The sequence below is a fragment of the Hemitrygon akajei genome, chromosome 7 (genome assembly GCF_048418815.1).
Source record: "Hemitrygon akajei chromosome 7, sHemAka1.3, whole genome shotgun sequence".
NCBI lineage: Eukaryota > Metazoa > Chordata > Chondrichthyes > Myliobatiformes > Dasyatidae > Hemitrygon > Hemitrygon akajei.
The window spans coordinates 82,320,285-82,333,565 of NC_133130.1; the positions used below are offsets into that span (position 1 = coordinate 82,320,285).

General features: G+C 39.0%; 1 protein-coding gene across 2 annotated transcripts in view; it reads right to left on the bottom strand.

Moving 5' to 3' along the window:
- plcb1 (phospholipase C beta 1) overlaps positions 1-13,281 on the bottom strand; it is a 950,430-nt gene that overhangs the window by 31,524 nt on the left and 905,625 nt on the right. Inside the window, exon 33 of one of the 2 annotated variants that reach the window (XM_073051322.1) lies at positions 6,225-6,309. The exons of the other annotated variant lie outside the window; for it this stretch is intronic. Within the exon in view, the coding sequence (XP_072907423.1) occupies positions 6,256-6,309 (54 nt within the window). The 3' untranslated portion in view covers positions 6,225-6,255. The remainder of the gene's footprint in view (positions 1-6,224; positions 6,310-13,281) is intronic. 2 annotated transcript variants of the gene reach the window in all.

Here is a 13,281-nt window from a genome sequence, read left to right on the forward strand (position 1 = left end):
TGTATGGCCAAACAGACACTGTGACAACATGAAGGACAGATTTTGCTGGTGAGGAGGAATTTGGCCTTATATTTACAGTGTTTCTTCTCAAGATATTTCATCACCAACATCCAAAGGAGATGGGATCTCCAATGCCCCTCCTGCCATCTTATCTTGCTCCTCAAACTCCTCCTCCTTGGTTGCTTGCTAGATAGTTAGGGATCAAGAGGACATCATAAATCAAGTTACCCACTCTGCCAACTACAGCAAGACTTCTTGGACATTTCAGCACATCAGCAGTCTGCTCCAACAGGTTTGATGTGGCAACATGGCTTTTATTGTAAGCGTGGCTTCTGCACCTAGATCAGCAGCCATGTTGTTAAATGATGCCTTTGTGACCATGTATCTGCTCTCTTTAAGAGAGGGCTGTCAATGAGAATCGTGAAATCCATGTGGGTGAAGAGAGCTGCTACAGAACTACTTATGGCACTTATCAAAGGATATACTTTGTATCAAAAGGACAGGCAGGAAGGCATAGGCAGTGGTGTGGCTCTGTTGGAATTAGATCTTTAGAAAAAGGTGACATAGGGTCAGAGAATGTTGAATCTTTGTGGGTGCAGTTAAGAAACTGCAAGGGTAAAAAAAAACTATTACAGGAATCATATATAGGCCTCCAAATAGTCGCCAAGATGTGGGGTTGAGATTGCAAAGGGAGCTAGAAAAAGTACGTAATAAGGGTAATGTCACAATTGTAATGGGGGAGTTCAAGATGCAAGTGAATTGGGAAAATCATGTTGGTGTTGGATCGCAAGAGAAGGAATTTGTTGAATGCCTATGAGATGGCTTTTTAGAGCAACTTGTTCTTGAGCCTACTAGGAGAAAGGCTATCTTAGATTGGGTGTTGCGTAACAACCCAGATCTTATTAGGGAGCTTAATGTAAAGGAACCCTGAGGAGGCAGTGATCATAATATGATTGAGAGGGAGAAGCATAAGTCAAACGTATCAGTATGCAATGGAATAAAGGGAATTGCAGAGGAGCTTGCCCAGGTGGATTGGAGGAGGATACTGGCAGAGCAGAAATGACTGAAGTTTCTGAGAATATACCACAAGGTGCACGATAGATATGTCCTACAGAAGAAGATGATCTCAAATGGCAGGGGTAGGTAACCGTAGTTGACATGGAAGTTAAGGACTGCATAACGGCCAAGGAAAAGGCATATAATGTGGCAAAAGTGAATGGGAAGTTGGATGTTTGGGAAGCTTTTAAAATCCATCAAAAGACAACTAAAGAAGCTATGAGAAGGGAAAAGTTGAGATATGAGGGCAAACTAGCCAATAATATAAAGCAGGATACCAAAAGTTTTATCAGTTATATAAAGAGTAAAAGGAAGGTGAGAGTTGATATTGGACCACTGGAAAATAATGCTAGTGAGGTAGTAATGGGGGGGACAAAGAAATGGCAGATGGACTTAATGGGTACTTTGCATCTGTCTTCACTGTGGAGGACACTAACAGTGTGCCAGAGGACCGTGAGTTTCAGGAAGCAGGAGTGAGTACCATTGCTGTTACAAAGGAAAGAGTGCTACGCAAGCTGAAAGGTCTTAAGGTGGATGAGTCACCTGGATCAGATGGACTACATCCCAGAGTCCTGAGAGAGGTAGCTGAAGAGATAACGGATGCATTGGTCATGATCTTTCAAGAATCACTTGATTCTGCTATGACATCGGAGGACTGGAAAATTACAAATGTCACTCCACTCTTCAAGAAGGCAAAAGAAAATAAATTATAGGCCAATTAGTCCAACCTCCATGGTTGGGAAAGTGTTGGAGTCTATTATTAAGAATGAGGACAGGCAGTGGATTTTCAGAAAGCATTTGATAAGGTGCCACACATGAGGCTGCTTAACAAGATAAAATCCTATGGTGTTACAGGAAAGATACTGGCATGGATAGATGAATGACTGACAGGCAGGAGGCAGTGAATGAAATAAAGGGGGCCTTTTCTGGTTGGTTGCCAGTGACTAGTGGAGTTCCTCAGGGGTCAGCACTGGGACTGCTACTTTTCACATTGTTTGTCAATGATTTAGTTAATGGAATTGGTGGCTTTGTGGCAAAGTTTACGGATGATATGAAGATAGGTGGCGGAGTAGGTAGTGCTGAAGAAGCGATATGATTGCAGCAGGACTTAAGACAAAGTGGCAGATGGAATATGGTGTTGGGAAATGTATGAAGATGCATTTTGATAAGTGGAACAATAGTGCAGACTATTATCTAAATGGGAAGAAGATTCAAACATCGGAGGTGCAAAGGGAATTGGGAGTCGCACAAGACTCCCAGAAGGTTCATTTACAGGTTGAGTCTGTGGTAAAGAAGGGAAATGCAATGTTGGCATTTATTTCAAGGGGAATAGAATATAAAAGCAAGGAGATAATGCTGAGCCTTTACAAGACACTAGTTAGGCCACACTTGGAGTACTGTCGTCAGTTTTGGGCTGATATCTCAGGAAGGATATGTTGTCATTAGAGAGCCCAGAGGAGGTTCACAAAGATGATTCTGGGAAGGAAGGGGTTAACAGATGAGAAGTGTTTATCAATTTTGGGCCTGCACTCACTGGAATTTAGAAGAATCCGGGAGGGGATTTCATTGAAACCTACCAAATGTTGAAGGGACTAGACAAGGTGGATGTGGAGAGGATGTTTCCTGTGGTGAGGGTATCCAGAACCAGTGGGCACAGCCTCAGAATTGAGGGGCGACCTTTTAGAACAGAGGAAGGGAGGAATTGTTTTAACCAGAGAGTAGTAAATCTGTGGAATGCTCTGCCACAAACTGTGGTGGAGCCCAAATCCGTGGGTATATTTAAAGCCGAAGTTGCTAGTTTCCTGATTGGTCAGGGCATCAAAGGATATGGCGAGAAGGCAGTTGTATGGGGTTGAGTGGGATCCCGGATCAGCCATGATGGAATGGCGGAGCAGACTCAATGGGCTGAATGGCCTAATTCTGCTCCCCTGTCTTATGGCACTACATCTTGTTCCATGGAGCTCAATTATTAGCATTGATCTCCGCTCCCATTACCTTAACGAGTGCAGAACATCTGGTTCCGTGTTGATAGTGACTATGCCTCATAGTTTGCATCCAATCTACTAATGCCTCCAGTAGATTTAAAATTCTAAATGGTAGAAATGAGGTTAAATAGCACAGGCTCTGAAGATTCCCCTAGATATTTTAAAATATTATTTTGAGTTACAGTGCAGAACAAGTCCTTCCGGTCCAACGAGCTGTGAGGAGCCAATGTTTCACGACATGCCAGTGACATGAAACCTGATTCTGATTCTAATTCTGGAAAGCGTGGGAGCTTACAACATACACCATATGCCACGTGAGGCATTTTCGGTGCTTCCCAGGTTATTGTTAGGGCTACTTGTATCAATACTCCACCAGATGATTCAAGAGGTACCAACTCCCCATCAAACTCTGCAGGTTAGCTTGATCTGGAGCTGGTTGCGCATGATATTGGCCTTACAGATGTACCCAGCCAATCTACAATATGGTTGGTGCAGCCTCTCTGCTGAAACCAGCATTTGACTTGCCATTGCTCAAGTATATTTATTCACACCTTGTGATCTCCGTGCTTGTTTTCACTGGCTACTGAATTTGGGTCTGGATGTTAGCAGGAGGCTCTCGTTATCTTAAGATGAAAACCAGCAGGATTCAACTGTAAACACAAGAGGTTCTTCAGATACTGGAAATCTTGCGCAATACACACAAAATCCTGATGAAGCGTCTTTGCCCAAAACGTTGACTTGTTTATTTTCCTCCATGGATCCTGTTTGTCTTGCTGAGTTCTTCCAGTATTTTGACTGGATTCCATTGTACTGGTGGCTGGAACCCATTAACTGGGACACCATGGTAATGTAGCCGTTGGCATGACTCTGTTGGAGCTTGGGGCATCAGAGTTCGGCATTCGATTCCAGTGTTCTCTGTAAGAAAGTCTGTATGCTCCTCCCGTGTGCAGAAGGCTCTGGGTTTCTTCCACAGTCTAAAGATGTGATTGGTCATTGTAAATTATCTTGCGATTAGGTTGGGATTAAATAGGTGGATTGCTGGGTGGCCTGGCTTGTTGAGCCAGAAGCAGATGCTCCACAATGTATCTAAATAAAATGAAAACTGCCCGAGGAATCTTTAGAGTCTGTGCCGTTTAACCTTGTTTCCACCATTTAGGATTTTATATATTTAGTAAGATTCTTTTGTACATGTGCACTAATTTTTGCTATTTTTCCTTACAGATGAAAACAGCTTGCTTTTTGCTACATTCTCATTTGAAAGCCTTAAGGATTTGCTCATCACATGAAAAGAATTTAAGACAGTTCCACAGATGCAGACAAGCAGGCATGCTCTACACATTTGCTCACCGCCTCAGTCATCATTCTCTCTGCTATACTCTTTATACTTGTTGAATACTGTGATAATTGACTCAGAGGCTGATCTGTCTGGATATGTCCCCAAATCCAGCCCTAGCATTTCTGTCTATTCATGGCCCTTTACCATTTCCTCAGACGACCATATGTGCCCTGTTCCCCGATAAATTTCTTAGTTGATGTCACTTCTCTTGTATATACCTTATAAGTTAATTGGATCAAGAGCAAAAACAGTCATCTCACATGTGCTTTTACTGAATGAAAGGTGAGGATTTGTGCCTGATTGGATCATCTGACCATTTTAGGACTACAACGAGGCGCAAAAGACTTGGTATTGTGCTTGGATGGGTGCAAGGCACAAGAGGCTCAATATCACGTCAGACACAACAGACACTTGATTGGACCTGCCTGCACCAGAGTAAACATTTCATTACTGTGATTATAGAGTTCGCCATCTACAGAACTGTCGGCTGCTCATCCAGCTTACTCTAACAGCGTCTCCCGAATCAGAGCCTCTACCATCAAAAAGGACAAAGGAAGCAGGTGGTTGTGAATACCACCATATGCAGGGCACATCCAAATCAAACATTGTGACTTGGAAATATATTGCTGATCCTTCGTCATCATTAGGTCAAAATCCTGGAACTCTCTTCACCAGGAGGACACCAGCAATTCCACAAGGCAGCTAGCTTCCCACCACTTCCTCATCGACCTTTAGGGATGAGCAACAAGTGCAGCAAGCATCCCTTAAAATGAATTTAGAAAAAAAATATGCTCCAACCTCTATCAGATTATCAGTACAAGGAAAGGCATTATTTTAAAATCAATATGAAAGATTACTTCCCCAATCTTACACTAAAAATATTATACAATTTCTAAAGAATCTGTTAAGAGGATTTTAATACTTTTAGTAATGTAATAGGAGTGCTCTTTATAGTAGGCCCATAAATCATTAGGGCAATAGACATGAAGTGTTATACCTCTTCAAAATGTACGACAATAAATTAACATTCTCAATGGGTGCATGGATAAAAAGTAGTCTTTGGTCAAGTTTAAAATACCATATGGTCCTAGATAAGCTTGTAACCCTGACATGAAGTCGCAACAAGCTACTTAAATTTCTGTAGACTAAAAATGCTTTATAATTTATTGCACAGCCATAACATTAAAAATATGCTGCAGTTTTAAGTATCTAGCTAATTATCAACTAAATTATAACTCAAAGAAAATAAAACTCCACATTTAGTTGCAGAATTAAAATAAAGGAAAATGTTGTAATAATTCCATCAGTGATACAACATTAACGTTTGCTATTTTTTCCTTGTTTAAGCAGTCTGATTAATCCTCTGCCCAAGGCCAATCTTAGACATATATCACACAAGTGATATTTTAAAACAAGCTGCTTGTGAAACAAGTAGCCAGTCTTCACAATGCCAGGGGACAAGCAGTTACGAAGGTTACAAATTCATTTCTGTTGATAGCAATGCCAGATCACACCATTAGCAAGGCTGCTCTTTAGCCAACAATGAATTATTACCATTTTCTGTTGCTGGGCAGAGCCTACAGTACTTCCTGGCTGAATGTTATGCTCTAATCAAGCTAATGGGGGTCAGTGATTGGCAATGAATTTTTCTTTATATTCCTCCGTTAAATCATGGCAACAAATTTGGACGCATGCTAGAATATTAACACGATGATCTGACTGTTATAGTCACATGTGCTGGAGAAAACAGACACAATAATTCAGAAAAACAAACTGATGAACCAATAATTAAAATAAGGAATAACGATTGCATTTTGTGCACAATGATTGTCTTTGTCTGTACTTACAGGGAAAGTAACACAGAGTTCTGAGGGGGGATTACTCAAGAGCAACATTTTTTTCAGAGCATTCTGTCTCAATGTCTTGCAAATACTGCAGCAAAATGGGGAGAATGAAAATAATATTTATAAAGAAGCATCACAGAAATTGATTGAAAACACATAACATGTATATTATTTTAAAATCTGCACAATTTTAAATACTTTTGCAAAATATAGTGATAAAATGGTCATTTCAAAGACTTACCTAAAATCTATTACCAATTTTAATGATTTCAGAGTACATTATGTTAAGATGCCAACTTCAAATAGTTAACCACACCACCGTGAAAAGCTTTGTCTGGCTCAGTAAGTAGCACGACACCTGCTTCATTGCCTCAGATAAAGCTCAGAGCCTATTAAACATTAACTACATGTGCAAGTGCACTTCAAGTTCAAACACAGTATGCAGACTGCTTTTTTAAAAAATCAAATGGAAATGAAGTTCAAGCCAATGCCAGGACCTGCTCAATTTCTGAAAAGAATGGCCCCAATACGTTTAAATGTTTTATTCTGAATCGCTCGAGTGCCATCTGTTGGCATGTCATGATCACTATGTTTCAATGCTTTGTGGTCTGACAATGGAATAGGAACGGAGATATCAGAGGTTCTGCAAGAGCATGTTGTACCTCTTTTAGTTTTTTAGTTGTCAAAAAGCAACTAATAAGATAACCAACAGTTTCATTACTTATTAATGTCTCAATGTTTATTCCTGAATTATTTATTTTGGGACATTGAGTCAGACATTTACTATCACATTATTCATATAAGCTTTCCATTACAGTATAAAATGATGGATTTTTAATTATTTCTTTAAAAATCATTTGTTGGTGATACCCCCTCCTCAATTTTCATGAATCAAGCCACATATAATCTTCTTCTTGATATCTTCACTAATGCATTCTACTCAATTCAGGTAGAGCACCCCTTATCCAAACTTCCAAAATCATCTGAAATCCGATTTGAGCACTGAGATGAGGTCTCAAATGGAAAGTTTTGCATGACGCTGGGTAAGCTCCTAGGTGATTGCTCGGGTCTCTGTGTACGAAAGACAGTTCTAAGAAGTGACCTCACATATATAATGAACAGAAGTTAATGAAAAATAGAAAACACTGTATAAAGTGAAAAATGAAGATCTCAGTTGTGCATTAGAAGTCTGGACTTGTCAGTGTTGGAGTGAACATATGCCGTTTGACAGTATACTGATCATTAAACAAGCAAAGATCCATCACTATGAACTGAAAATTGAAGGTAATTGTGAATATTCAGCAGGCTGGTTGCAGAAATTCAAGAAAAGGCATGCATTAAATTTTTAAAGATTTGTGGTGACAAAGTACCTGCTGATCACGAAGCAGCAGAGAGATACATTGATGAGTTTGCTAAAACCATTGCTGACAAAATCTAACATGCTGAATGGCTGCATCAGTACAGACACGTGATGAACAAGTGTCTGCTTACAAGTAGCACATAAAGTCAGAGTTGGGAATCATGATGATGCTAAACAGCCACTGACTGTCCATCTGAGTGGCCGAGGTAATGATGGCTTACCTTTCTGATAGTTCAATGTCCACATTCGTGTTTCATGCACAAAATTATTTAAAATATTATGTAAATCTACCTTCAGTTGTAACGTAAATGGATTTTGTGTTTAGACTTGGGTCCCATCCCCAAGGTATCTCATTATATAGATGCAAGTATTACAAAATCCCAGCAATTCCAAAATCCAAAACACTTCCGGACCCAAGCATTTTGGATAAGGGGTGCCCAATCTGTAAATAGATTTGTTCACAACAGATAAAAGATTTGACAATTATTCAAAAGAATTGGAAGTCAGTTCACGTTAAATTATTGAGTATCTTGCACTTATTGATCGAATTATAAATGAGACCTTTGGTGATATTTTTTCGGTTAAAATTAAAATATTTTATGGGCATTCATAAACATTAGGTCTAAATGCTTCAGGTTTTTGCCTCATGTCAGAAGCAAAGCTCAGTAAAACATAAAGTTCCTCTATCTATGCATTTTGTTTTGTCTTGGCTCGATATTAATTATGGAACTAATCTAATTCTCCTACCTTGCTCTTTTTTAACCTCTTATCCACTACACTCTTTTGTAGTTTTGTGCCAGAAAATATCCCTGAATCAACAGGACTAAAAATGCTTTATAACTATAGTGTGTGTTACACTGCCTTTGAAATCTATTTGATCACAATGTGCTGATATTACCATACATTGTAAAACTCTGATAATCCCTTATCTGAATTTTCAGAATTCCTGGTGGCTGGGCATCTGCCTCAATAGGTGATCCTTACAGTGCTCCGTTTGCTTGCTGGGGCTCCACTTCCTTGCCCATTCACTGGAGCCCGTTCTCGTGCTCCGCAAATCCACCTCTTTATTTTGTTTCTCACACTCTCTTTAAACTTATAAAGGCCTTGTTTCCCATGCTCCTTTCAAACTCGGAAATTTATCACTCTATTATGTTACATTTACGGAAAAGATGAAGTAAATGTGTGCTGGAGGTTAAGTAGAGTCACCGATTGTCCAAAAAACAAATCTGCGAGCCCAGTGGAAGTCCTGAATGTGCCAGATTAATGTCCTTTCTCTGCTCCGTGTTTCACACTACAAATCAGGGATGAAATTCTAGGTATTATATCTCTGCAGATAACTTATAATATTTACAAAGAAACATAGAAAACCTACAGCACGATACAGGCCCTTTGGCCCAGAAAGTTGTGCCGAACATGTCCCTACCTTAGAAATTACTAGGCTTACCTATAGCCCTCTATTTTACTAAGCTCCATGTACCTATCTAAAAGTCTCTTAAAAGACCCTATCGTATCCACCTCCACCACTGTTGCCAGCAGCCCATTCCATGCACTCACCACTCTCTGAGTAAAAAACTTAACCCTGCCATCTCCTCTGTACCTACTCCCCAGCACCTTAAACCTGTGTTTTCTTGTGGCAACCATTTCAGCCCTGGGAAAAAGCCTCTGACTATCTACACGATGAATGCTTCTCATCATCTTATAATAAGTCGAGAGAAGACAACAAACCCCAGCAAACGTATTGAGTAGGCACCATCCTGGCACAGGATGACTCCTGCATACTCGCCACAGCCACTGTCTTCCCATTTCTCATAACCATACTCTCCCTTGGCAAAGAAGCCAAGTTGAGACAGAAGCACAAGGGAGGAATGGGTTTAAATCCTGAGGCAACTTAGGAAGAAAAAGTTTGGATAGTTCTTTTCCCTGACTAGAAAGGATCGGGAAACACAAGAGAAGCAAAGTGATGACATCTGATGACCCAGCTACCATACAGCTGTGTATATGCAATTTTCTCCATGAAATCTGCCAGATCTCATTGAAGAGCTTATCCGCTTAAACTGACTCTAACCTCTTCGATTATCCAAATCTTTAATTAAATCTCCCTTAAAGTCTGTGCTTCTCCAGTGTTTTAAAAGTCTCACACTGAATCTGATTAAAATGGCATACAGATGTGAATTTTCCAACTTTTTCCCCCACAATTTTTGGCATGGTGAGGGAAGTAAATAGGTTTGATGCACATTGCCAAAATTTAAAAAAAGAAATAATGCTTTTAGATGTGCAGGGTTTTTTTTTCCTTTGCTGTTTGTGAATAGCTCTCATTATGCTTTTGTTCAAAACTGTGATAAAATTGGTGAAAGGTAGGGGGACCAACATTGACTCCTGTCAGACTCCACCAGAGTCTGAGTCCCACACAGAAAATTAAATATATCATTGTAATGACATTAAAATGCTATGGCTGAATAATATTGCAAGGAAATAATAGTCTACTAATGTTTATTAATTTGTGTTTCCTACTAAATGTAAATAGAACAAGGTTTCTTTTCCAAATGTCAAAACCTGACTTATCTAAGCATTTAGTGTTCTAAAGCTGAAATATTTCTCTGATAAAATCCTTTAGAGGCTCAGGAGATTGTATTCACTAATTTTTTATTCTACACCTCTGCATATATTCGAAGGCAATTATTTTGCTTTGCATAACAACCAGTTCATTTCCATATAGCGACTGTTAATTGCAGAAAGGATTTGGGTAAATGACTAAGTTACTGCTGAAGGTTATTTTTTTCCCTGAATCTTACTTTAGTAATCTCTCTTAAAACCAAGCAAGAAAGTGCTTCACTGCTTTGACAGAAAAGATTGTACAAACCTTCCAGTGTTTACACGAAATGTGAAATTTATTTGTATTTACTGGGCCTTATTTGGATGGTTGGGTTTGTAGTGATGCATTTATCAATTTACCAATAAGTGTCTGCAACACTTCTATATCTTTAAGTTTTTCTAGTGGATTTTTTAGAAGTCCTGTGGAGAGATCCGTGTTAAAATATGATAAAAGCAACCTGTACTGTTGTTAACAGAAGGTTTTGCATCTTATAGATTGTAATCCATGTTGAGCTCATTCCCCTAATTGCTGGAATTATAGGATCAAAGACAGTCTTGGATTCAATCCACTGAACAGAGGTCAAATTTAAGTTCAGTAAATATTGGTGTATGATCATCCTCATAAGATATCTGCATAGTTCCTTCACTGTAGATCAATGGATTATAGTGGGCAAGATTTTTAAAAAAATATTAATCTGTTGAAGAGGGCAGCCACTCTCATTGAAGGAAAGTCATGCGAGTTCCCTTAAAGAAAAAGGCAACACATGCAGGTGCTTTTAATAACTTTACAATGCTTTTAACAAACTGAAATCACTAATGGTTATGATTTTTAAAAGTAGGCATAGCTAACTTCAGAAATTTTGCAAATACGTGACTTGATACAAAAAAAAACTTGGGCTTGCCTCTTAATTTCCCAGTAACTTTAGTTAGATTAATCACACAGGTCCATTTTACACCCCTGTACTATTACCTCTAAAAATGTGACATTTCATTAACATATGATTCTATTAGAATGCCACTATATTTGGGATTGAAAAAGAGTTATCATAATGTGGTTGTAAAACAGTTAAGAGACAATTGTTGCTGGTGTTCTACATTACGCAAAAAATAACTTCCTAATGTTAAAAGTCTAAAAACAGAAAAGGACTCACTGTGGGATGCACTGCATCTGTGGGATGAGAAATAGAGCTTTACAGAAACATTTTAGATTGAAGACCCTTCAATGGAACAGGGAAGGAAACGAAAGAAGTGTGTTAAACTGCAGGGGAAGTAGGGTAATGGGTAGCCTATGGACTTATTTTCAAGGACCCTACAACTCATGTTCTCAGTATTATTTTCATATTTATTTATTTTTATTTGCACAGTTTGTCTTTTACACATTGGATGCTTGTCAGACTTCATCTGTGTGTAATTTTTCATTGATTTTATTGTATTCCTTTGTTTCACTGTGAATGCCTGCAAGGAGGTGAATCTCAATGTATTATATAGTGACATTTGCATCTTTTAATAATAATTTACTTTGAACTTTGATGTTACAAATATGGTTAAACCAGGGTGACCTTGGAAAATGACCTTGAGTCAGAAGCATGCAAATCCTGCCCATTATCTTGTGTATGCAGATCAAACCAGCTGTAGTCTTTGATTAATGTGTGCTCCTCCTTACAACGCATTTGAGATGTTTAAACAGCAACTCCATAAGATGGTTGCTCCTGCAGAGTGTATTTTCCTTCAGCCTGTTCCTCAAAAGTATTGCAATCAATGCAGTTTCTCACCAACTGACTTGCCTGACAAAATATGAAACAAAAAAATCCAAAAAACCCACCCCTGTAACAGCCTTTCTGTTTGTTCCTTCATGTAAACCATTTGTCAATGTGTACGTAGCAACAGTTTGAAGGAGATTTCATTACTGTCCAGCTAAAGACCTGCTGCAGGAAGGAAGTGGTGAAAACACGCTAGAGAAGAGGACCAGAGAAGTGGATTTTAAAGTGCCACTTTTGCATATGTGCACACCTGGCCATGGTCTTGCGTCTTGATGTACCTAGAGAAACATACCAAGTACTGCTTCTTCAACCTGTTCCTTGATTACCAGAATGAGATGAAATTATCTCTGCCAGAGTAGTGTTTTTTGATTAGTTTCATTACCCATGTTGATAGAAGAGCATAACCCTTCACCCTTCATGTCTCTAGAATTAACCTACGATGTTCGGTGGTTTAACATCTCTCTAACAAAAAGACATGGTGAATAGGTGGTATGAAAGGTCTACACACTGGGATGCAGAAAACTTGGGGCCAAAAAATCCTTTCCTCTCTATAGTTGTATATGATCACTGCCTCACTGTAAGAAACATGGTTGCCACTCGTGGTTGCAAGTTCCTATGATTGATCGTGATCAATTAATCTCATATCAGAACAGTATCTAGGATGCTGTATGCTTATCTTTGAAATACTGCCGTTTTTTTCATATTCACCTAAGTGTGCAAATAGGACTTTGATTTAACGTTTCATCTGAAATATATCAGCCACAATGTTACACTCCTCCTTCAACAATAATAGCAGTTCACCATCTAGACTTCAGTGCTCAAAGCCAAAGCTTGAAATCACAACTTTCCAAAAAAGAGTATTAACAAATGAACAAGAGGTGACAATATAATTTCAGTTCAATTTTTGAACATCGCTTGGAACTTGGTCAACCAAACACCAGTCAAACAATTCAGATCTCATCTGGGATGCAAATCCTGTTTGAAGGAGCTCTCCTGATAAGGGTCGTATGTTTACTCTGTGGTTTGGCCAAGTTAAGATGCAGAACTAGATAAACAGATATTGTAAATCTTAATGATAAATACAGTCAAATGATTCAGATTAAAAAGCAGGGTCAAAGATTCCATGAAATGTTGATGTTGTGTTACCATGAACATTTTTTGGCATGATCAAAGATGTTTGAATATTCTGAGCTCAGTAGCTAAATAAGACATTGGAATGTCTGGGCCATTGCTTGTGTCACCCCTTGACTCCCTACTCATTTGTACTCATTGCTTTCTCAAGCCTGTCTTCTTGGAAATGGTCCACAGATCTGAACTCAATATATCTGCACACTGATGCTGCTGCTGA